The sequence below is a fragment of the Nesoenas mayeri genome, assembly GCF_963082525.1.
Source record: "Nesoenas mayeri genome assembly, chromosome: 27".
NCBI lineage: Eukaryota > Metazoa > Chordata > Aves > Columbiformes > Columbidae > Nesoenas > Nesoenas mayeri.
The window spans coordinates 4,522,685-4,546,179 of record NC_137555.1 but is presented as its reverse complement, the minus strand read 5'-3'; the positions used below and the strand labels follow the sequence as shown (position 1 = coordinate 4,546,179).

General features: G+C 63.8%; 3 protein-coding genes across 7 annotated transcripts in view; all 3 read right to left on the bottom strand.

Annotated features, from left to right (window-relative positions):
• Positions 1 to 268: 268 nt before the first annotated feature.
• Positions 269 to 2,388, bottom strand: PPIA (peptidylprolyl isomerase A). Its single transcript, XM_080360396.1, has 5 exons — positions 2,261 to 2,388; positions 1,215 to 1,245; positions 1,020 to 1,108; positions 682 to 854; positions 269 to 579 (listed from the first exon to the last, which is right to left on the bottom strand). The coding sequence occupies exons 1-5, from the start codon at positions 2,327 to 2,329 to the stop codon at positions 444 to 446; spliced, it is 498 nt and encodes a 165-aa protein (XP_080216522.1). The 5' UTR covers positions 2,330 to 2,388; the 3' UTR covers positions 269 to 443.
• A 620-nt stretch (positions 2,389 to 3,008) lies between these two features.
• ZMIZ2 (zinc finger MIZ-type containing 2) lies at positions 3,009 to 9,823 on the bottom strand (the record flags this gene model as incomplete). The annotated part of the gene is given in 20 exon segments (XM_080360310.1): positions 3,009 to 3,455; positions 3,561 to 3,764; positions 3,866 to 4,041; positions 4,121 to 4,365; positions 4,468 to 4,536; positions 4,620 to 4,687; positions 4,764 to 4,921; positions 5,431 to 5,536; positions 5,618 to 5,828; positions 6,287 to 6,431; positions 7,069 to 7,240; positions 7,313 to 7,378; positions 7,468 to 7,641; positions 7,716 to 7,967; positions 8,049 to 8,241; positions 8,323 to 8,525; positions 8,614 to 8,728; positions 8,826 to 8,965; positions 9,597 to 9,793; positions 9,796 to 9,823. Coding segments are annotated over 20 exon segments (3,030 nt in total). The 3' UTR covers positions 3,009 to 3,347.
• A 679-nt stretch (positions 9,824 to 10,502) lies between these two features.
• The window catches only part of OGDH (oxoglutarate dehydrogenase), a 30,982-nt gene continuing 17,989 nt past the window's right edge, over positions 10,503 to 23,495 (bottom strand). For all 5 annotated transcript variants that reach the window (XM_080360191.1, XM_080360188.1, XM_080360190.1 and 2 more), the window contains 19 exons: positions 23,325 to 23,440; positions 21,547 to 21,701; positions 20,525 to 20,671; positions 20,087 to 20,177; positions 19,582 to 19,761; positions 18,038 to 18,166; positions 16,995 to 17,174; positions 16,286 to 16,438; positions 15,780 to 15,882; positions 15,501 to 15,629; positions 14,571 to 14,721; positions 14,110 to 14,237; positions 13,845 to 14,023; positions 13,647 to 13,718; positions 13,065 to 13,187; positions 12,536 to 12,608; positions 11,049 to 11,212; positions 10,817 to 10,971; positions 10,503 to 10,734 (listed from right to left, as the gene is read on the bottom strand). In XM_080360191.1, the coding sequence (XP_080216317.1) occupies positions 10,614 to 10,734; positions 10,817 to 10,971; positions 11,049 to 11,212; positions 12,536 to 12,608; positions 13,065 to 13,187; positions 13,647 to 13,718; positions 13,845 to 14,023; positions 14,110 to 14,237; positions 14,571 to 14,721; positions 15,501 to 15,629; positions 15,780 to 15,882; positions 16,286 to 16,438; positions 16,995 to 17,174; positions 18,038 to 18,166; positions 19,582 to 19,761; positions 20,087 to 20,177; positions 20,525 to 20,671; positions 21,547 to 21,701; positions 23,325 to 23,440 (2,549 nt within the window). In that variant the 3' untranslated portion in view covers positions 10,503 to 10,613. The remainder of the gene's footprint in view (positions 10,735 to 10,816; positions 10,972 to 11,048; positions 11,213 to 12,535; positions 12,609 to 13,064; positions 13,188 to 13,646; positions 13,719 to 13,844; positions 14,024 to 14,109; positions 14,238 to 14,570; positions 14,722 to 15,500; positions 15,630 to 15,779; positions 15,883 to 16,285; positions 16,439 to 16,994; positions 17,175 to 18,037; positions 18,167 to 19,581; positions 19,762 to 20,086; positions 20,178 to 20,524; positions 20,672 to 21,546; positions 21,702 to 23,324; positions 23,441 to 23,495) is intronic.

Sequence of the window (23,495 nt, the reverse complement as noted above, 5' to 3'; positions counted from 1 at the left end):
AGGGCAGGAGGTTGTTGCAGCCCTGCAGCTACAGGGGGAGCCCTGGCAGGGGGGGTTCCTTCCCAATTTGCAGCACTGAGAAGCCCAGGGATCAGTTCTGCACCAGAACCCACTGCCAGCACCTGTTCACTCTGGATCCTACTGAGAACCTTCTGTAACCACACTGCAGGGGATCCTCAAGCCACCCCAGCACCCACCTCCTTCCCTCTCCGCCAGCCCTACACACCAACCACCCCAGTGAGGCAGAGAGGAGGAGGCCAACTGTGGTTTAACTCGTTTTATTTAGACTCATAAAGGTAATTGAGGCCCGGCTGGACCATGCACATCGGGCTGAGACCCAGTAGAAACGCAGCAGTACGTCAGGAGCGGGGCAGGATGGGGGGAGCTGCAGCGGGGCACAGCGCCCGGGCTGCTGAGGAATGGTCGGCTGTTGAGAGGAGGGTTCACGAGAGCTGCCCGCAGTCGGTGATGGTGATCTTCTTGCTTGTTTTGCCGTCTTTGGAGCCACAGCGCTCCATGGCCTCCACCACGTTCATCCCCTCCTTGACGCGGCCAAAGACAACATGCTTGCCATCCAACCTGCAGGAGAAGCACCCATCACATCTGCCACCCGCCATCCCCACGTGTCACCTCGCTGCGGGGGGACCCTCCAGCTCGCCCTCCCCACGGGCCTCCGCTTACCACTCGGTCTTGGCAGTGCAGATGAAGAACTGGGAACCATTTGTGTTGGGGCCAGCGTTGGCCATGGACAGGATGCCAGGGCCTGTGTGCTTCAGGATGAAGTTCTCATCGGGGAACTTCTCCCCATAGATGGATTTGCCGCCGGTGCCGTTGTGGCGCGTGAAGTCGCCACCCTGCAAAAGCGGCGTTTCACGTCCCCGACTCGCCAGGCGGGCGCACGGACCCCACAGGCACAGCTGCCCTCCCACCCCAGGTCTGCCAGCGCCCAACGCCGAAACCCAGAAGCAGCACCAGACGTCACCCGCCCGCCTCCTCGCCGCAGCGGGAGCGCCACGCACCTGGCACATGAACCCAGGAATGATTCTGTGGAAGCAGGACCCCTTGTAGCCAAATCCCTTCTCACCGGTGCTCAGGGCACGGAAGTTTTCTGAAAAGAAAGAGGAAAACTGCTGCGTATGGCTCATTTTGGCCCGAGTTCAGGGGAGCACCCGCGTTCGGTGCGGCCACGATGCTGCCAGCGCTGCTTTACCAACCTGCTGTCTTGGGGACCTTGTCTGCGAACAGCTGCAAAGAGAGGAGACGCTGTTAGTCAGGTTGGGGGGAAGACCGACCACCCCCACCCCGGGGGCACCCCCAGCTCTTGGGGATCCCCCCCCCCGGCTGCTCAGCGCCCAGGGAACCCCTTGGGGAGCCGGATCCCGGCCGCGCCCGCAGCGCGCTCCCCACCTCCCGCTTTCATCTGGAGACATCTGGAAACTCTGAACTAACAGACATGGCATCCCAACGAGTTTAAATATGCTGCGCGTCTCAGCAGCGGCGCAGATGTGCATTCGTTCTGCTGCTTGGCAATACATCCAAACCAAAAAGCAGCCACCCTGTTTGCCTCCCGCCCCCCGCAGAGCGGCCGCCATCGGCACGGCCAGCGCGAACCCGGGCGCTGCCCGCAGCTGGAGCGCGGCCCCGGCCGTGCCGAGGATGCTTCACCCCCCGGGGCGGCCGCCTGGCGGGGCGCGAACGCGCTTCGCCTTCCGGCGACAATCCCCCGGGGATCGGGTTGCGGCCGCTCCCGCTCCCCGCCGGGAGCACAACGGGAGCATCCCCGGGAGGGGGACGCGGCTCGCCGCGCCGCTCCGAGCCGGGGACGGGCACAAAATGGCGGCGCGGGCGGCAGCCGCGGCCCCGATGCTGCGGCGGGGGAAGGTGCCGCGGCCAAACCCCCGGGGCGGAGCGGATCCCCCGCCGGCCAAAGGCGGCCCCGGCGGGAACGCCCGCAGGTGCGGAGGGCCGGGGCTCCCGCGGGCACGCCCCGCGCTGGCTCCGCAGCCGCATCCTCCGCCGCGCGGCCGCGCCGGCTCCTTTGTTCCCTCCCCGGGACCGGCGCCCCGCTGCCGCCCCCAGCCCCGCCGCCGCCCCCAGCCCCGCCGCCGCCCCCCAGGCGCGGGAGCCACGTGGAGGTGGCGCGGGCTCCCCGCCGCCCCCCCGGCCGCGCAGGCGCAGCCCCCCCGCCCCTCCCTCCGCAACGGCCCCCGCGGGGAAATGGCGGCACCGCGCCCCCTCCCCCACCTCGCCCCCACCCCACCTCGAAGGTGACGCGGCCCAGGGGCTCGCCGTTGGCGGCGATGTCGAAGAAGACGGTGGGGTTGGCCATGGCGGGCGCGGCGTGAGCGGGGGGGGAAGGCGGCGGCGGCGACGACTCCGTGCGGCGGGCGCGGCGCAGCAGAAGGCGCGGAGCTCCCCGCCGCCCTCTATATAGGGCCGGGGAAGGCCCGCCTCCCCCGCGGCACCGGCCAACCGCCGCCGGCCCTGTGGCGGAGTGGCGGGGCGAGCGGCCAATCGACGGCGACGCGTTTGAAAAGGGGGGGGGAAGGCGGGGGCGGGAAGGGCGCGGCGCGCGTGCGCGCTGTCTGCGGGTTTTGGGGGGAAGGGAGATGGCGGCGGGCAGCGCGGGCCCGGTGCGCACAGCTGGCCCAGGGGTGGCCCGGGGAGCGGGACGGGCCGCAGCGGCCTTTATGGGGGCGCTCGGGCAGCCCCGAGCCGCAGCTCCCGCCTGGGAGAGGCCCCAGGGCCCGCCCCCAGCCCTGGGCGAGGAGCCCCGGCCGCGCCGCCCGCCCTGCCGCGGTTAACGGGCGGTGGCGGCGGGCGCGGGGCAGCGCCGCCCGGGGGACACCCACCCACCCACCCACCCACCCACCCCGGGGGCGACAGAGGGCCCAGCGGAACACGCGGGGGTGGCACCTGCCCAGCAACACGCGTGAGCCCCGCCGAGACAAGATCCTTTAATAGCCAGAGACAGGGAACGGTACAGGGAGCTCCGCAGCCTGGGGGGCACGGGGGGGGAAACGGGGGGCTGACCCCCACACCCCCTGCTGGGCGCGTCTGTTACACGAGGAAGCAGCATCTGCACATTTATACAGGGGGCACAGGCCCCGCAGCGAAGCACTTACTTTTAAATTGGGGGGCGGGGGGGTCTCGGGGACACACACACCAACACACAGTAGTGTTTTTACACTATGTACAGCCTTGTGCTTCTGGGGGGGCTGAGCCCATCTGTCTGTCTGTCTGTCCCATCCAGGGAAAAGCCCGTGTTTGGGGTGCAGGGGTCCCAGCTCTGCAGGGTCAGGGTCGCGCTGGCGCTGCCCCCCCAGCCCCGCCGGGGGGGGGATGGCTCAGTTGTTCTCAAAGAGGGACAGGAGGTCGTCGTTGCTGCTGCTGGGGAGGTCGGGGGGGCCCAGGTAGGAGAGCAGCTCGTCGGGGTTCGTCAGCTCAGGCAGGAGCTGGGGACAGCGCCTGTAAACACCGGCCCCCCCGCTCCTCCCCCCCCCATGGCGGCCGGGGGTCCCCCAGCAGGGCCCGCAGCCCCCTCCCCACGCGGTACTCACGTCCAGGGCCGGCTCCGGCCCATCGCTGGGCGCGGGGGGGAAGGCGAGGTCGGTGGCGTGTGCCGGGCCGGGGGGGCCCAGGGGGGGCCGTGCCGGGGCGCTGCGGTGGTGCAGGGGCTGTGCCGGCTGGCTGCCCAGCGCCGGGGGGTGCAGCCCGGGTTGCACCGGGGGGTGGGACGGCTCTATCCGCCCCGGCGGGGGCAGCTGGGGGGGCGAGAGCAGTGGTGAGACCCTCCCCCAGGCGGAACGCCCTTGGAGAAAGGGGGCGGGGGGAGAGCGAGTCCCCCACCCGCAGCCCAGCTGACCTGTGCGGGGAGAGGGGGCACAGGCGGCTTCTCGGGGGCCAGGAGGCCGCCGGGGATGTCGGACTGGTAGGAGATGGGGGGGGGGCCTGGCGTGAAGTCGCTCAGCGTCGGTGTGCCGGGGGCACCGGGCGGGGGGAAGGGCTCGGGGAAGCCCCCGGGGCCCGGAAAGGTGGAACCTATGGGAGGAAAGGAGGCGATTTGGGGGGGTTGGAACACGACAGGGCCCGTCCCCCTCCCCATGGGTCCCTCCGGTACCCGGGGCGGCGTAGTCGGCAGCGGCGCCCGTGGGCGGTGGCGGCAGCGCCGGGAAGGGTGCGGAGCCGGGCCCCAGGGCCGCGATCATCTCCATGATGTTGGGCAGCACCATGTGCGTGGGGCTGAGCGTCCGGCACCGCTTCAGCGCCGGCCCCTCCGGGTCCTCCTTCACGTGGACGTCGGGTTTGACGGGGACGGGTTTCCAGCTGCAGGTCGGGTCGATGGTGATCTCCTCGTGCTCCGAGCTGCGGACGGCACAGGGCAGGGGGTCAAGTTGGGGGGTGGCTGCACAGCCCCTCGGGGGGGGCGCAGCGCTGGCCACAGACAGGCGGAGCAGGGACACTTACTTCTGGATGTGGATCAGGATGCCCAGCATGTACTGGTCCACCTCCAGTCCTTCCAGCAGCGCCGTCTTACTGCGGGCAGGGAGGGGCAGGGTGAGCGCAGGGAACCCCCCAGCAGGGAAACTGAGGCGCAGCCCCACTGGGCCCCCACTCACTTGCAGACCGGACAGCGCCACGTCCCCCTCTCGCAGTTGAGCTGCAGGTAGGACTCCAGGTCGAAGCACTGCGGGGAGAGCGGCGCCTGAGCCAGCTGGAGGGGCCACGGGGGTCACTCCCCAGCCTCCTGCCACCCCCCCCACCTGTATGTGGCGGCAGTCGTGGCCCCTGGCCGGGAGCTGGATCCTCCGGAAGGTGATGGGACATTTGAGGGACACTTTGATGGCCGTTTGCTCCACACCGTCCTCCCCGTTGGGCCCCGGGGTCCCTGGGATGGTCCCGCTGCTGAAGTTGCGCTTGACTTGGGGGGGAGAAAGGGGACGTACCGAGAGTCAGAACTGGGGTGCAGGGATGGAGGGCACCGTGGTGGCATCTGGGCATGGTGCCCTGTCACCCCAACATGCTGGAGCCCCTGGACCAGTGTCCCCCTCAACCCATTGCTGGAGCCTCAGGACTGGGATGTCCCCCCCACCGTGCCGGAGCCCCTGGACCAGGGTGCCCCCCCCCCCCCAATCGTGCCGGAGCCCTTGGACCGGGGTGCCCTCCCCCACAATCGTGCCGGAGCCCCTGGACCGCGGTGTTCCCCCCACCATGCTGGAGCCCCTGGACTGGGGCATCCCCCCCACACTGTGCCACATCTCCCAGACTCGAGTGTCCTCCCCAGCCGTACTGGAGCCCCTGGACCAGGGTGTGTCCCCCCCAACCACACTGGAGCCCCCAGACCGGGGTGTCCCCCCTTCACTGTGCTGGAGCCCCTGGCCCGGGATGTCCAACCCCACGCAGGCTCTGGGGGCCGGCGGTGCCGCTCACTTTTGGTGATGCAGTGCTCGGCGGGGAGCAGGCGCTTCTTGATGAGCCCCTGCAGCACCGAGCGCACCGACGGCCGGTGCACCAGCTGCAGCACGAACAGGTGGGACTGCGGAGAAACGGGGAGGGGGGGCGCTGAGCCACGGCCCAAACCGCCACCACACCCCCTGGGGACCCCGCGGTGACTCACGCAGCAGCAGGCGGTGACGGTGATCTGGATGGTGTTCCTGCCGGGCTGGCACACGTGCTTCAGGTAGAGCGGCTTGTGGGAGGTCTTGTTGTCGCCGCGCTCGATGGTGAGCGGCGTGGCGTTGACGCTGACCTGCACGGACGCTGGCCAGTTGGTGTTCATCTGCCGGTCCTCGTGGTGATAGCACTTGAACTGCAGCTCCAGGTCAGGCCTGGGGAGTGGGCACGGGGGTGTCTGACAAGAGCCACCGCACCGGGTACCACCGCACCGGGTACAACCGCCCGGGTACCACCGCACCGGGTACCACCGCACTGTGCCCCACAGCGCTGCGCTGCACCGAGCTGCACACCATTATGCCATACAACGCTGCGGCAAACTGTGCCACGTCACACCACACAGTGCCGTGCTGTGCCAAGCTGTGCGGTGCAGCGCTGCACCGCGCCATGCCAACACACACCACGTAGCACTGCGCCACACTGCACCGTGCCACGTACCCCGCACGCAGCACCGCGCTGAGCCGAACCACGCCACGCACCGCCGCGCGCTGGAACGCGGCACCGCGCCACACAACACCGAGCGGCGACCGGGCACCGCGAGCAGCGCTGGGTGACAGCCGGGGGTTCCCCGCGGTGCTGGACCGCGCTCCGACCGCCCCCCCGCCAGCCCCACCTCATCATGAGGGTCTTGTAGACGGAGTCGCGCAGCTGGAAGACGTGGTTGCTGACGGCCAGGTTGTGCTGCAGGCGGAACGGCTCCAGCACCACCCCGTCCCGCACCGGGAACGTCAGCCGCAGCTCCTCGCCGGGGGCCGGCCCTGCGGGGGCAGCGTCAGAGGGACCCCCCGACCGCACCCGCCACCCCGCCCGGACAAGCCCCGCCCACCAAGACCCCACCCTGAAGGAAGCCCCGCCCACAGAGCCCTGCCCTGCCACCACACCCCAGTGTGCAAAACCCCTCCCACTCACAAGCTCCACCTCATGGCAGAAGCTCCTCCCACTCAGAGGCCCATCCAATGCGAGAAGCCCCTCCCGCCGACTGCCCCTCCCACTGTCAAAAAGGCCCCAGGAGGCCCCACCCTCCCCGTGGAAGCCCCACCCACCAGAACCACTGCCCTGCCTCAAGCCCCTCCCACTGAGGCCCCACCCTTCCCAAAAGCCCCTCCCACTACACACAGCCCCTCCCCCTTTCCAAGAAGCCCCTCCTACTGCCTCTATCTGCTTTCTCATTGGGCAGCGGCTTCAAGGTCCCCCTCCAACCCCCCCCCCAAACCCCTGGCAGTGGCCACGCCCCCTGTGCTGAAGCCCCGCCCTTTTCCTCCAACTCCTCCCCACAGCACCCTGCCCTTAAAGGGGCAACGGACATGGGAGGACATGGTGGGGCCCACCCCAGAGCCCGGGCAGGACATATCTGCGATGTGCCCCCCCAACAGCCCCCCACCCACCCCCACCTACCCGCGGGGGACGGGTGCAGAGAGGTGACACTGGGCTTCGTGTCTGGCAGGAAGGGCGACTTCACGTCCTGACCCGGGGACACATAGGACGGGATCCCGCTGCCCGGTGTCATGGGGGGTGTGGGGTTCCCGGCCAGCGGTGAGCTGGGGTACCCCGGCAGCGACCGGCCCGGCTGCGGAGGCACCGCGCACCCTCAGCGCCCGGCCAGGCCCGCCCCCCCACCCCACCTGCCGCCGGGACTCACCCCGTTAACGGCCGCCTGGCTATAGGCGCCGAAGCCGCCGCTCTGCCCATTGAACTGCTCGGCCGGCTGCGGGAGGAGGGACGTCCCCGCGGGTGGCACCGGGGACAGCAGCCACCCGGCACCCCCGCCCCGCGCCCACCGTCCCCCTCCTGTACCTTGTAATAGGGTCCGGCGTTGCCCGAGGTAGAGAGGTACTGGCCCATGCCCTGCTGCAGCCTGTGCCCGGGATAGGAGGGGGACGGAGCGGAGGACTGGGGGGCACTGAGTGGGTACTGGGCCCCCGCCGCAGCGTACTGCCCGCCCTGGAGATACAGCTGTGCCGGGTAGCCCTGCGGGGCCGGGGGGTCAGCGCTGGCGGCAGGGGCCGGTCCTGGCGCACCGCAGTACCGGCACGGACACTCACCTCGGTGGAATACGCCCGCTTGAGGCCCTGGCGGGGCAGCTGCTGGCTCGGGGCAGGGCCGGGGTAGCTGTGCTGGGGCAGCCGCTGCCCCCCGTACAGGGGCCCTGCGCCGGGCGCCCGCACGGGGCTCATGCCAACGGGGGAGACGCCGGAGGGAGCCATGACGCTCGCCATGCCGGCTGGGCTCATGGCGGGGCTGCGGGGGCCGGTGTGCGGCAGGAACTGGCTGCTGAAGGGCTGTCCGGCGCCCATCTGCGGTGGGAGGGAGGGGGCGGTCACAGCGGGGCAGGGGCGGCCACCAGCGCCCCGGCTCTACCGCGGCCGAGCTCTTACCGCGCCGTACTGGCTCAGCTCCTGGCTCTGCTTCTCCTGCAGCGCCGCCACCGTCGCCGTGGCCGTGGCCGTGGCGGTGGCAGCGGCAGCAGCGACGGCGGCGGCGGCGGCCGCCTGGGTGAAGTCGGCGGGGGGGCGGCCAGCGTGCGAGGGGAGCCCCATCCCACCGGGGCCGCCGGGGCTGCTGGCGTAGCTGGGGGACGGAGAGGCGGGTAAGGGGCGTGCGGTGGCCCCACGGCACGTGCCACAGCGGGGGGCGCAGGACCGGCCTTACCTGGCGGTGAAGCCCGGCGCGCCGGGGTAAGCGCCGCGGCCGTAGACACCTGGTTGCACGTAGCCCTTCCCAGGTGCCCCCTCGGTGAACGGCTGCTGCGGCAGGAACGGCGGCGAGTTCATCCCCGAGCCGGTACCAGCCATGCCGGGCAGCAGCGGGGTGCTGGAGCCGCTCCCCCCGGGGCCCATGGGGCTGCCAAAAACCTGGAGGGCGTGGGGAGGGGGGGACGGCAGCAGGTCAAGGGGGGCGCGGGGGGGTCTCCGGAGCGAGGGCCGGGGATGCTGCGGGTACCTGGCTCTGGGAGGTGTTGCTGACACCCCAGACGGTGGTTACCACGGAGAGGGATCCCGCCGGCTGATTGGTGCTCGGTTGCCAAGGAACAGCCTCGTATGCAAATGAACCATCACTAGAAAGAAAAACAAATTAATTAAGAGGAAGGACAGAAGGACACTCGGAGGCCGCGGGCCGGGGCGGCAGCGGGTCCCGGGGGTGCGGGGCCTCACCCGGAGGATTTCATGGGGTTCATGGAGCTCATCGGAGGCGGCCGGGCGCACGACGCGGCTTCCGAGGCGGCGGCGGGACAGCGGCACCGGGACAGCGGCACCGGGACAGCGGCACCGGGACAGCGGCACCGGCACCGGGGCTGCGGGAGATGAGGGACCGCGGGTGAGGGGGCGGCCGCCCCCAGACGGGACCAGCGACCCCGGCGGGGCCGAGCCCAGGGAGGAGGTGACCGGGGCCCGCACGGCCGCTCCGGCCTCCAGCAGCGGGACCGGGCGTCCTGCGGGCGCCTGGCACCGGGAACCGGCCCCGCCGGGGCTGGGGGGTCCGTGTGCCCCCGGGAACCCCCCACGTGGTTCCCCCCAAAATCCCCGTGGGCACAGACACCCCGCCCCGGCCCCGCCTCCAGGTGGGGGGAACCGCGGGGACTTTCTGGGCCCCCCCCGCACCGCCCCCCGCCCCCGGTCGGAGCCGCCGCTGGGTATTTCCAGCGCAGCGGGGCCCGCGGGGTCACCCGGCGCTTTCGGTTCTCCGCGGCGGGCGGCACGGCCGGGCGCTGACCCGCGGCGGGGCCGGGCCCGCGCGGCCCCGGGAGCCGCCACCGCCCGCCGGTGCTGCCGAACCGCGCTCCGCGCTGCGGGCCCGGCGGCACCGCAGGGCCGGCCCGGCTCCCCCGCCGCTGTCATGGCAACCGCCCCCGCCGCCCCCGCGCGGGGAGCGGCCCGCTCGAGGCTGCGCGCGGGGACCCGCCCGCCCCGCGCTCCCGGACTCACCGCTGCCGAGACGGCCCCAAAATGGCCCTGGCGGCGCCGGGCGCGCGCGGCTGCGCGGAAGCTGCGCGGGATTTTCAGCCCGCGCGCGGCCCCGGTTCCATGGCGGCGGGGGCGGGGCCACGCGGGGGGCGGGGCCACGCGGGGGCGGGGAAGCAGCGCGGAGCCGAACCGGGCCGGGCCCCCGACCCGAGCTCGCGCCGCCGCGCACAATGGGGCCGCGAGCTCATCGGTGCGCACGGCCCCGCCCCCCGCGCCAGGCGCGGGCAGTCGAGCACCGAGCGGGAGAGCGGCAGTGGGGCCGGGGGTTTGTCGTGACACGGGGGCGGGGGTGAGGGTGCGTGTGTGACCGCGCGTGTGACAGCTCGCGGGTGCGCGGGGGTGACCGGCGTGTGACAGCGTGACGGACGGCGCTGACAGCGGGGGCGGCACCCAGAGCCGCGTGTGACAGCGTGTGCGGGGACACAGACCCGCGTGTGCCCGTGACACGATGTGCAAACACCCGGCGTGGGGGGGGAGACCCGAGTGGCACCGGGGGGGGGGAACTCTATATTTGGAGGTCGCCCCCCCGTGCCCCAACCCAGGACTCCATGGGTGGACATGGTGCTGCCAAGTGTTTGTGGGGGTGAGTGGGGGTGACGGGGTCCCCCCGGAAGGGCAAACCCCCCGCAGGCGCTCTGGAAGCTGGGGAGGCTCCAGGTGGGGGGACCAGCACCCCCAGACAGAGGCAGCGGCCGCAGGGGCGACTGCGACACAAGCCTGGGCGGAACTGGGAGGGGGCTGGACCCGCCGGACACCCCCGGGGACCAGCTCCCCCCTGGGAGATGGGGGGACACCTCACGGTCCCTTTTCCCCCTGGGGGGGCTGCACCGACCCCGGCCCGGGCAGGACAAGGACTCAGGCACCAGCGCTGGGTTGTACAAGGTCTGTAGTTAAGGAGGGAGGGGGGATGAGCGTGGGACAGACAGACGGACGGACGGACAGGCAGGCGGGCACATGCTGCCGCCGCCGCGCTGGCGCTCAGGCCAGGTCCTTGAAGGCGTCGAGGTTGAAGGCCGTGTCCAGCAGCCGCTGCAGCTCCGTCAGGTGCGTCTTCTTGTTGCCAGTGGCGGGGGCGGCCGCCGGCTCCCGCCCCGCGTACCTGCCGGGAGAAGGGAGGGGTGAGGGTGGGTCTGCGCCCACACCCCCCGCAAAGCATCACAGCCGCTCCCCGCAGTCCCTACCAGACGGGCTTGGCGCGGTTGATGGTGGTGCGGAGCCGCGGTTTGACGTAATCGTAGTAGCCCTGGTTCTTGTGCTCCTCCTGGCACCACACCAGCTCGGCCGCCGGGTACTTCTCGGCTTCTCGCTGGAGGAGGTCGAAGGGGAACGGGGAGAGCTGCGGGGGACAAGGGACGGCGTCACGGCGGCGTCACGGGGGCTGTGGCAGCCCCGGCACGGGGGGACCCCGCTCACCTGCTCCACGCGGGTGATGGCCACGTCCGCCTCCATCTGCCGGGCCTTGCGCTCGCGCGTCAGGTCGTAGTAAACTTTACCGGTGCAGAACAGGACGCGCTTCACCCGCTCGGGGCTCTGCGCCGCGGGGCCGTCGTCGGGGATGACGCGGAGGAAGTGGGTGCCTGGCGAGCGAGGAGACGGCGCCGTCAGCGGCCGCTGTCCCGGGCACCCCAGCCCCACCAGAGCCCCCAGAGCCCCCACAGACCCACCAGTACCGGGTCTGGTTCCCAGTACAAAACCGCTGCTAGGTTGGTGCCAAACTAATGGTGGTTGAAGTTCAGTTTGATACTGGAATACATAACAGTTCTTATTTTGATTAAGAAAGACGTGTTTGAGCATAGTTATAACGATCTAAAATTCACAGACCAAAACTGCAATTACTTTCGCACCAACCAAATACACGTGACGTTCCAATTAGCGGTGTAGTTATAGAATTTTGATTCGTTTCCGAACTCAACCGGACCTAACCTGACCATGAGGCCTTCTAGCCAGTTCATTTTAGACTAATAATGGGTGAAATGTCTAGCACAGCTTAACTTTAATACAAACAATAAACAAGCTATCAGCAACTCATTTTTAATAGTAGAACAAACGCTACCCTGGAATTGAGACGTCAACCACTGAGAGCTGATTATCTAGCGATTAGTGCTGAATTTTGTGGATGTGCTTCACTTAAACTTTGCTCATTATCAGCTCATCTTAATCCAAAGCCACGGCTCCTCATTGAAGGCTGCCAGCTCCGCAAGACCCCACTCACTGAGCGTGCGTAGTAAGAAGAATGTTATAGGATTTGTATGAAAATATTGTATAGTAATGAGATTTTGGATCAATGATTGAGAATTTTGTATCGCTGGGATGCTGGTTTGATCCGGCATCCAGACTTGTACAACTCTGTAATAAAACTAATATAGAAACACAAAATTGTGGGTGGAAATCCCCTCGAGCTCATCGAGTTGCCCGTTCCCCCACCCCCGGCACTGCCCCATGTCCTGAGAACCTCATGTCCGTCTGTCCAGCCCTCCAGGGCTGGTGACTCCAGCACTGCCCTGGGCAGCCTGTTCCAATGCCCCACAGCCCTTTGGGGAAGAAATTGTTCCCCACATCCAACCTCAACCTCCCCTGGGCAACTTGAGGCCGTTTCCTCTTGGTCTTGTGTCCATGTGCAGGATTTCACTCACTTGCACGCACACCAGGTGAAGAACCCTGGTCTAGGGACAACACCCTGGCCATGGCATTGACAAACATGCCACCCCGGCGCCGGACGGGACAGCAGGACACGTGCCACGGCGGCACCAAGCTCCTGGCGCAGGTGCCGATGCAATCGGCCTCGCTTGGCCGCTCTCCCGCTGCCAGGAGGACTTTACCCCAAGTGATCAGCTCCTGCCCTTCACCCTTCATCCCAGAGAGCGGTGCTGGGGGGAGCACAACCCCCGCGCTGCTCGTACCTGGCAGCATGTCGTCGAAGCTGGAGCGGGCTTCAGGGTGGCGCAGCAGTGACTTCGGAGTGAAGATGATCAGCTGGAGTGGGGGAACAGGCAGAGCAAGGGGGTCAGTCTCACCAGAAACAGCCAACAAAGCACCCACCTGCTCCCTCCGCCCAAACACAAGAGATTTGTTCCGTGCTCTGCCAGGCTGGGCACCGCTTTCCAACAGCGCCAGCTTTCCCAGTCCAGGTTTTCCCCGGGGAAGGGGCTGAGGTGCTGCCAGGAGCTGCCTGTCCCACCGCCGGAGCTGAAGGGGAGCAGCTGGAGCGGGTTCTTTGCCAATAACCACCAGGCCCAACATCTCTGACCTCCCCAGAGAGTGCGAGGGGCGGCAGCCACGGCAGCACGTCCTGTACCGAGCCAGCCCAAGCATCACGAGGTCCTTGGCCCAGGCAGAGGCAAAATGCCCATGTTTGCTGCCAAGAACAAGCCCACCCCAAGTCCCTGTGTGTCCCCAGGCTCGGCAGGGACGCGGAGCCGTGCCACTGACCGGTTTGCGGAAGGGCAGGAGGATCTGGCGCCGCAGGACGTGGAAGAAGTTGGCTGGAGTGGAGCAGTTGACGACAATCCAGTTGCAGTCGTAGAGCTGGCGCACGTCAAAATCGTCCAGTTTCTGCCTCGGCCAGCACGGTCCAGGGGGATTTCGAAAAACACAAGATGCTTCTTGGCCTCGCAGCTCCAGCAGCGGGGAGGAAAGCAGCACCCAGAGCCCTTCCCTCTCCCTTCTCTCCCCCCGACAGAGCACCCAGAGTCCCACAGAGACCCAGGAGAGGCTGCAGGTGTGTGCCCCACCCTGGGGTGGCCACAGGGAGAACCGGGCTGAGTTCAGTGCACCCGTGACTGAGGCTGGACATGAGGAAGAGATTTGTGCCCCTGAGGGTGCTGAGAGCCTGGCCCAGGTGCCCAGAGAGGTGGTGGATGAACCATCCCTGGAGACATCCCAGGCCAGGCTGGACGGGGCTCTGAGCACCCTGAGCTGGTGAAGATGTCCCTGCTCATGGCAGGGGGGCACTGGCGGGGCTGGGAAGGGCCCTTCAACCCAAATTATTCTGTGATTCTGTGGTTCACTCACAGGGAAGACATCAGGATCGTCGTTGCACATCTGCAGGAATCGCTCCGGGCGCGCAGAGGAGTGCTCGGGACCCTGCGGGGACCAAGGAGGGAGGGCGCTGAGCGGGGGACAAGGCTACTGGCCACCGCTGAGCCTGGCTTTGCTTCTGGTGTAGGTGACATGCACGCCGGGGTGCCCGCGGTCCGGAGGGCTCCTTACCATGCCCTCCATGCCGTGGGGAAGCAGCAGGACGATGCCGTTCTGCCTGACCCACTTGGCCTGGCCAGGGCAGATGAATTGGTCGATGATGCACTGAGCGGTGTTGTGGAAATCCCCGAACTGAGCTTCCCAAAGAACCAGGGCGTTGGGGCTTGCCATGGCAAAACCCAGCTCAAACCCTGAGGGATTGGGAGAGAAACGAGGGGGGTTAATCTCCAGAGAGGGCTCACACAGCCAGGACGGCAGGCGCAGAGCTCTCGCTCACCGAGGACACCGTACTCCGACAGCGAGCTGTTGCAGACGGTGTAAGGAGCCTGGTTGGGCCAGAGATGGTTCATGGGGATGCAGGTCCTCTTGTCCACGTTCTGGTCATGCAGGACATGGTGGCGATGGCTGGAAGAGATGAAGGCGTTAACTCCATCACCAGCCATCTGGGAAGGCCGGAATCAACCTTTACAGCCACAAAAAGCCCAGCTTTACCTGAACATCCCTCCTTTACGGCCACCAAAAGCACGGCTTTACCTTAATGTCCATTTTACAGCCACCAAAAGCTCAGTTCTACCTAAATGCCTCACCTTTACAGCCACGAAAAGCATGGCTTTACCTGGACATCCTCCGTTTACGGGCGCCAAAACTCAAGTGTAGCTGAATGTCCCTTTATAGCCACCAAAAGCTCGGCTTTACCTCAACATCCCCCTTTCACAGCCACCAAAAGCCCGACTTTACCTGAACGTCCCCCTCTCGACATCCTGGCCGCTCAGGCGGATGTGGATGCCCTCCTTGAGCAAGGAGCCGAACGCCATGTACTCTGCCAGGGCCCAGTCCACCGTGCGGTTCTTCACCATCTCCCCGCGGGTTTTCAGAATACGGCTCAAACCTGTCAGGACAGAAGCGGGTTTGTAGCCAGCACGGGAGCTCCAGCAACGCCGTGTTTGTTCTACAACCTGCCCACAGAGTGACAGACCACAAATGCCTGGGGCAGAATAGATCCAGCTCTGCTGGAGGGATGAATCACAGTTATAGAATAGTTTGGATTGACAGGCCCTTCCCAGCTGCCCCGGTGCCCCCCCTGCCATGACAGGGACATCTGCACCAGCTCAGGGTGCTCAGAGCCCCGTCCAGCCTGGCCTGGGATGTCTCCAGGGATGGTTCATCCACCACCTCTCTGGCCAACCTGGGCCAGGCTCTCACCACCCTCAGGGACAATGATTTCTTATATCCAGCCTGAATCTCTCTCCTTTAGTTTAAAACCACCACCCCTTGTCCTATTGCAACAAGCCCCTCTCCCTGTCTTTCTTATCAGCTCCTTTTAAGTACAGAAAGGCTGCAATAAGGTCTTCCTGGAGCTTCCTTTCCGCAGCTGAACACCCCAACTCTCTCAGCCTGTCCCACAGCAGAGCTGTTGCAGCTCTGGATCATTCCTGGGGCTCCCCCGGCCCCTCTCCAGCAGGTCCAGGTCTGTCCTGGGCTGAGGACCCAGAGCTGGATCCAGAGCTCCAGGGGAGTCTCAGGAGAGTGGACTAGAGGGGGGTAGTCCCCTGGCCACCCATATCCAAGCTCTGTCATAGGTCCCTTCCTTCCAGACCACGTTCCAAACCAACCCCACATCTTCTGCGGAACAAACGTCTCGTCTGGCACAGCTTCTAAAGCTCCTACCTCCATGGATAGTGAAATCCTCCACCGGCACCGAGCTGGCCACTTGCCCAATGTGCGTCAAATCCTCTTCATTCAGACCGGTGGAAGGGCAGGTCATGCTCCGAGGTTGGCCGTCCAGAGTGAAGAAACCTGCAGGAGGAGGAGCAGTCCAGCACGTTGGGGGAGCAGAGAGCATCACCCCAGCTCCTCACCGGGCTGATTTACTAGAAAATAGCTGCCATGGCTCTCAAGAAGCCCAGTTCTTTGTTAGTCACCTCCAAAATGTTCCTAGTGACTTACCAGGCCAGGGGGAGTCCAGCCAATGCTTGATGTGCAAGATTTTTTCATCCTTGGATCTTGCATGGGCCTCCTCACAGATCTTATCATATTTGGCAATTTCCTCCTGAAAGGCAGAACGTTCTTAGCAAGAGGTCTCCAGTCGAGGGTGCCGAGCCTGGGGACCTCGACGTGAGCTTGCAAGGGTCACAGCTGGCCCCACAGCTCAGCCTGGGGGTCCCTGTCCCCCAGAGGACATCTCTGCTGCCATCCGAACCGACAACTCGTATTCAAGCCCATCTGGCCTGTGCCGCACTGATCACAGAACGATCCTTGAACTCAATGTTCCTGCGCTGCTCAGCGCTGGCACAGCCCAAGGATGAGTCGCTGCCAGGGCTGCAGCGCTCGCCCAGCCCCAGCACAGCTCTGCCACCTCCAGGTGACAAGCACAGGCCCCGTCACATCCTTCACACCCAGATCTGAACCAAACAAGTAGTTTTCCCCGCAGTTTTCCTCCCAGTGGACTGTACCTCATACTCCAGCTGATTTACCACCCCCTGGGAAATCAGCAGCTCCGCATATTTTTGCAGCACCGGCTTCTGTTTCCGGATCTGTTTGTACATCAGGGGTTGTGTGAACATGGGTTCGTCCATCTCGTTGTGACCGTTGCGCCTGTAACAAACCTGCCAAGGAAGGGAAAAGCCTTTGAAAGCAGCTGCTTGCAACCTGCAGCTCCAAAAGCTGTCAGAGATAACGGGGTGTCTGTGCCAGAAGGGTCCAAACAACCCAGGAGGGACCCAAGCGTGTCCTCCTCGATGTGGGAGGCGAGGGAGGGCCCCATATGGAGACAGTGTCGCCTCTCTGAGTGCTACTGCAGCCTCGTTGACTTGATTTACACCACCCCCTCCCTCCTCTTGTGTCAAAAAAGAGGAGGAAGAAGGGGGAAGAAGGAAGGGGGAAGGGGGAAAGGGGAAAAAGGAAGAAGGAAGGGGGAAAAGGGAAGGGGGAAAAGGGAAGGGGGAAAAGGGAAGGGGGAAAAGGGAAGGGGGAAAAGGGAAGGGGGAAAAGGGAAGGGGGAAAAGGGAAGAAAGAAGGAGGAAGGGGAGAGAGGGGATGAAGGGGGGATGAAGCGGGGAGAAAAGAGGCCTCAGCTTTCAGAAAATACAACCCGAGAGGTATCACTGAGCATCCACATCAAAGCCACGGCTTTCAGATAAAGCCTCGTGCCACGTTTCTTACCAAATCCACCACCACATCCTTGTGGAAGGTGCTTCGCCACTCAGCTGCGACATTGCAGACGTAGACAACAGCCTCCGGGTCATCTGCGTTGACGTGGAAAATGGGGGCGTTGACGACACGGGCGACATCGGTGGGGTATGGGGAGGAACGGGCCATACGGGGGTCTGTCGTGAAGCCGATCTGTAGCGGGTGAGAGGGAACAGGACCAGCACAGGGGTAAGAATTTGGAAAGCGGCACATGTAGCTTTGAGGGTGCTGCGGCTGAGCTGGGGGTTCCCATCTTGTCCATCCCCTGCACCCTGGGCACTTGGGCTGGTCCCAGTGAGAACTGGTTTGTGTGGGGGCAGGACAGAGCAGCCCTATGTGACCTCAAATACTGTGTGTGGTGTTTGGCTTTGGGCCCCTCAGGCCAAAAAAGCCCTTGAGGTGCTGGAGCAAGTTGAGAGAAGGGAGCGGAGCTGGTGAGGGGCTGGAGCACAAGTGTGATGGAGCGGCTGAGGGACCTGGGGGTTCAGCTGGAGAACAGGAGCTGAGGGGAGACCTTCTGATCTCTGAACTGCCTGAAAGGAGCTTGGAGCCAGGGGGGTCGGGCTCTGCTCCCCAGGAACAAGCGCCAGGAGCAGAGGAAACGGCCTCAAGTTGCCCAGGGGAGGTTGAGGTTGGATGTGGGAACAATTTCTTCCCCAAAGGGCTGTGGGGCATTGGAACAGGCTGCCCAGGGCAGTGCTGGAGTCACCAGCCCTGGAGGGCTGGACAGACGGACATGAGGTTCTCAGGACATGAGGCAGTGCCGGGGGTGGGTTATGGGTGGACTCAATGAGCTTGAGGGGCTTTTCCAACCAAAGTGATTCTATGATCTTGCATGCTGAGCATCAGGTTGCACTGTCTCAGCACCAGGCTGGACTCAAAAGCTGCTGGGTATAAAATTCCTGCTGCTGACCCCACAGTTATGGCTCATACTGGGAATATTGGCTGGGAAACAGCTGCCACCCAGATCTGAGCCAGCAGAGACGCCCCAGGGACGCAGGAGATTTGCTCCTCACCTGGTTGTTCACCACGACGTGGACGGTGCCATGGGTGGTGTAGGAGGGCAGGTCGCTCAAGTGGAATGTCTCATACACGATGCCCTGGCCGGCGAACGCAGCGTCTCCGTGCAGGAGGATGGACATCACCTGGGAGAGGGGAAGCCACCACGATCAGCTGCGGGGACAGCAGCAGGGACAGCCAGCAGAACAGGGGCCACGTCTTATCCCCATGAGTCTTCAGCATCCCAGAAAGAACAAGGAGCAGCTTGTCAAGACATCTGATGCTTCCTCAGGGGCTGGGAGTGGAGCCCATGGCCACCAGGGAGAGGGATGTGGCCACCAGTTTTCCCCTGTGCAAGTGCCACGTGCTCGGGGAACCTCACTCAGGTAGCAGGATGGCACCCGGTGCACAGCGCTCGGGAGGCGAGTCCTGTTCCCAAAGCAAAGCCTTTTCCTAACTGGATGAAGATGAGAAAAATGCCCCTTTCCCTCGGGCTTTCACCCCAGAAGAGTTTTTAGGCAGCAGCCAGGCTGGGAGCTCTCACCAGCTCTGGTGACGTTATTTTGCCATCGTTCCCGGGGCTGGCTGAGGATGTCACCTGTCAGACAAGGACAGTTTCTCTATTTATATACAGCCCTTGGGATGGAGGAGGATGGGAAGCACTTTTCATCTCACCCTTCCACTTCTTGGTGTTGCAGACAGGCCTGCGATGAATCAGACAGCAAGTAAACCGCCCCCCCGGGTGTGGAGAGCTGCCTCCTGCTGCCGCTCCAGCCTTCCCAGACCCAGGAACGGTTCTCCCAGTCACATTGAGATCCTGCAGCAGGAGGCTCCTACTGCTGAGCCCTCCAGGCTGTGACGCTCGAGTTGGCTGCCAGAAATCCCTCTCGTTTGCCTGTTTTCCAACCAGGGGTTTGGGCAGCTGCCTGGGCACTGGGGAGGCCAAACCTTGAATCCTGGGGTCAGTTTTGGGCCCCTCACGCAAAGAAAGATCTTGAGAGGCTGGAGTGAGCTGAGAGAAGGGAACGGAGCTGGTGAGGGGCTGGAGCACAAGTGTGATGGAGCGGCTGAGGGACCTGGGGGTTCAGCTGGAGAACAGGAGCTGAGGGGAGACCTTCTGATCTCTGAACTGCCTGAAAGGAGCTTGGAGCCAGGGGGGTCGGGCTCTGCTCCCCAGGAACAAGCGCCAGGAGCAGAGGAAATGGCCTCAAGTTGCGCCAGGGGAGGTTGAGGTTGGATGTGGGGAACAATTTCTTCCCCAAAGGGCTGTGGGGCATTGGAACAGGCTGCCCAGGGCAGTGCTGGAGTCACCATCCCTGGAGGGTTGGACAGACGGACACGAGGTTCTCAGGACATGAGGCAGTGCCACGGGGGGAATAGGTGGACTCAGTCATCTCGAGAGGCTTTTCCAACCAAAATCATTCTCTGATTCAATGATGGGGGAGCAAAGTCAGGGTGACAGCAAGGGAAGCTGCACAGCAAAAAAAAACAGCTGAGTTTCCTCGTTTTTCCACCAAAACCTGTCCAGCCGAGGCCATTTCACTGTCTCAGCACCACTCACCTTCTTCCCCTCTGTGTCCCCGCAGTAAAACTGCTCCGCTTTAGTTTTGCCTTGAACAACAGGATCAGCCGCCTCCAAATGCGAAGGATTTGCCACCAAGGAAAGGGTGATGTTCCTGTCGGTGACGCGGTTAATCCGCCGGTGGTACATTCCCAGGTGGTACTTCACGTCACCAGAGCCCTGATGGAGAGAAGAGTCACCCCAGGAACGTGAGCAGCTTTGGGGGCACGGAAAGACACCTGAGGCAGGAGAGACGCTGACCCCCCCCAGGCTGCGCTGGGGACACCAGGGCACGTGTCACCCCTGGGACGGGCAGGGACAGCCCAGCCCTGGCACCAACACAAAGGCTTCAGTCGCATGGGTGCGTGTGCGATGTTGAAATCTTTACGGCACCGAGTGACAGAACAAGCGGTGGCACAATCCGGCTCGCTCTGCACCGCTACAGCCTGAGGGACCGCACAGGGACAGGTGACAGCAACCTGGCACAGGCAGAGGAGGGACTCACCTCATCAGCCGCCTCCAGCTTGGAGTCGAACTGGCAGAAGATCTGCTCCAGCTCTTTCCTGATCACGTTGGCGAGAACATTCAGCCGTCCCCTGCAAAACAACAAGATGGTTTGTTGGCAACCAGCAGCGCCAGCCTGACAGCGAGTGCTGACGGTGACCTGTCACCCCAGTGTCACGCAGAGGAGGTGGGACCAGTGGGGAGGGGGCTCTGCGGTGCCACCTGAGGAGGAGGCTACAGAGCCCTCAGCAAATCCTGCTCTGCGATTCCAGCTCTGCCACCCCTCCCCAGATGAATTTCTGAACCACGATGAGCAGGAGAGCAGCCTGAGCTCTCTGGCTGAGCTTCCCCATGAGCCGAGACCAGTGAGGGGACAGCAGAAACCAGAGTGTCCCCCAGTACCGAACCCAACAGTCCCCAAGAAGTGGGACAGGGTTACCTGTGGGGCATCCCCATGATCACGTAATCCACTCCCTTCTCACTCGACTTATCAATAATGGTCTTTAAGGCTGGGATTAACACTTCACAGCCCTCCAGACCAAAACGCTTCTCCGAAGACCATTTCCGATGGAGGAATTCCTCAAACCTGAAAGGCAAAGGGAGAGTGGGGTGAGTGTCAGGGCTTCAGCCGAGGGCAGAAACCAGAGGAGGGACGGGGATGGCATCAAGGGAGCCACAGCACGACAGGACACTGGAGCAGGTGTCACACAGCACCCTGACAGCCTTCCCAAGGCCACCGAGATGATCCGAGGCTGGAACAGCTCTGCTGTGGGACAGGCTGAGAGAGATGAGCTGTTCAACCTGGAGAAGAGAAACTCTGTGGAGTCCTTAGTGTGGCCTTTCTGTACTTAAAAGGGCTGATAAGAAAGATGGGGACAGACTTTTTAGCAGGGCCTGTTGAGACAGGACAAGTGGTGATGGTTTGAAACTAAAGGAGGGGAGATTTAGGCTGGATATAAGAAATTGTTGGCCCTGAGGGTGGTGAGAGCCTGGCCCAGGTGCCCAGAGAGGTGGCGGATGAACCATCCCTGGAGACATCCCAGGCCAGGCTGGACGGGGCTCTGAGCGACCTGAGCTGGTGAAGATGTCCCTGCTCATGGCAGGGGGGGCTTTGGGGGGGCTGGGATGGTCCCTTCAACACAAACTGTTCTGTGATTCTATGATTCCTGGTCACCCCAGGCTGCTCCTGCTGAGCCCGGCTGGCCGCTCCCCCACCTCACGACATTGTGCCACACTTAAATATTATTGTTAGACCTTATTCTTTCAAGATCATCCATGGGTCTGGGCTCTTCGCCAGCACCTCAGCCTGCCAGCTCACTGCCACCACTCTGCTGATTAAACCGAGCGAGACAGTTGACGTCAAGATGTGACTCAGGTGGTGACGGCATCGCCCCGGCTGGGACCAAACCTCCCCCCAGGAGCAAGGGAAGGCAAAGGGAAGGTGAGGACACCCCCGGGTACCTGGTGGAGCGGACCAGCCTGGCCAGCAGCGTGCGTTTCTCTTCGTTAGTGAACTGCATGATGCCCGGGGTCTCAAACTTCTGCCGGATCCACTGGCACTGCTCCAGGTCGTTGATGAACATGAACTCCACGCCGATGTGCTGGCAGTACGCCATCTGCGCCACGGACGAAAAAACACCTGTGAGATAGCAGCCAGGCCTCCAACACCCCCTCCTGCCCCCTCAGAGATGTACGGGACCACGGGGCCGGGGGCTCCTTCATTCCCGCTAACACCACATTTCAGAACCTAAAGAAACTCCTCTTCCATTTTTATGGTAGCTGCAATTAAGGGTTTTGTGAAAACAGCAGCTTATTTCTTAAATCCACGTTGAAATAGGCATTAGTATTTATCCTAAAAGCAAATAATAGGTTGGGGGAATAGCTCCCTAGGACCGAAAGACATAAAGTAGCAAATAAAGAAGTTGCGCCAGGGGAGGTTGAGGTTGGATGTGGGGAACAATTTCTTCCCCAAAGGGCTGTGGGGCATTGGAACAGGCTGCCCAGGGCAGTGCTGGAGTCACCAGCCCTGGAGGGCTGGACAGACGGACATGAGGTTCTCAGGACATGGGGCAGTGCCGGGGGTGGGTTATGGGTGGACTCGGTGATCTTGAGGGGCTTTTCCAACCAAAATCATTCTCTGATTTTATGGGCAAGTGCTGCCTGAACACGGGGGGACCCGTGAGCAGCCAGCACTGTGCAAGCCCCGTTCTGGGCACCTGGTTTGAGCTGTTTTCCCAAAAAAGGGGACAGCCCATGGGACACCCCAGGATGCTGCGGGGCAGCTGGGACACCGCACGTGACCCAGCATCAAAATGTTTATTCCCCTTTCCCTGAGGGGCGCAGGATCAAACCCTCGAGTCCTTCATGTTCACCTCGGGGGGGAGAGTTTTTCCCTCTCGGTGGCACCGGCTGTGATCAGATCCACAACCTCACTTCAGAAGACCAGCAAAACAACCTCCTCCAACAAATACTGATGCTGTTCTTGCAGCTTATCCAAGACACTGACGCAGTTTTGCTTCTGCCAAGGTCACCCTGTCTCGGCAGAGAGCATCTGAGCAATCCTGCAGCTCGCCCAGGAGCTCTCAGACCAGGTGTGAAATTGGGCAGAAAAGGGAGCAGGAGCTGTAACCCCCCCAGCCCTGGGTGGGAGCTGATCCCGCACCGACACACCCCAAGTGACCCCCACGCTGTGCAGAACCACCCAGAGGGGGTATCACCCACCTCCAGCGCCTCCTGTGCTCGCCCAGCACCGTTTGCTGCTTTAAAGTTGAAAATGTAGCTGGCGAGGTTGCCAAAAATACAATATTTCAAATACTTAAAAGACATCAAGAAAGATGGTGGATGCGCCATCGGTGGAGACATCCCAGGCCAGGCTGGACGGGGCTCTGAGCAGCCTGAGCTGGGGAAGATGTCCCTGCTCATGGCAGGGGGGGCTCTGGGGGAGCTGAGACGGTGCCTCCAACCCAAACTATTCTGTGATTCTATGAGTATTGACTTGTCTGGGGTTTGCTCCACCTTGGGGAGACCAAACGTGAAGCTGGAGGTAAGAGATGAGCAGGTAACGAGTGGGACAAGCGCCGAGGAGCAGCCCCCAACCTGAAGAACTTAAAATCCACAGCTTGGCCCGAGTTGTGGGCAGCAGCAGCGCCCAAGACCTCCCAAAAAACCAACTTCTCTGCCCCCCCAAAAAACAACTTCTCTGCAAATGGGTCTCGTACGGCTCTCCCCCATCCCCTCACCTCCAGGCGCCGGATGATTTCCCGCAGTGGAAGAGCCGATTCGTTTCCACCGATGAAAGTGGTTGTGGGCAAATGGAAAACCTTGTCGAGGTCGGATTCGTCCAGCCCGTAAAAGCCTGTGGGATTTTTCATGGGTGGGACAAGCGGAAGCAAGAGAGAGAAGGAAGGAAA

Coding starts and splice junctions, on each gene's coding strand:
- PPIA (XM_080360396.1), bottom strand. CDS start 2,329: ATGGCCAACCCCACCGTCTTCTTCGACATCGCCGCCAACGGCGAGCCC. Junction 1,109..1,214: donor CAAGGTCCCCAAGACAGCAG/GTTGGTAAAGCA, acceptor CTTTCTTTTCAG/AAAACTTCCGTGCCCTGAGC. Junction 855..1,019: donor TTCCTGGGTTCATGTGCCAG/GTGCGTGGCGCT, acceptor CCGCTTTTGCAG/GGTGGCGACTTCACGCGCCA.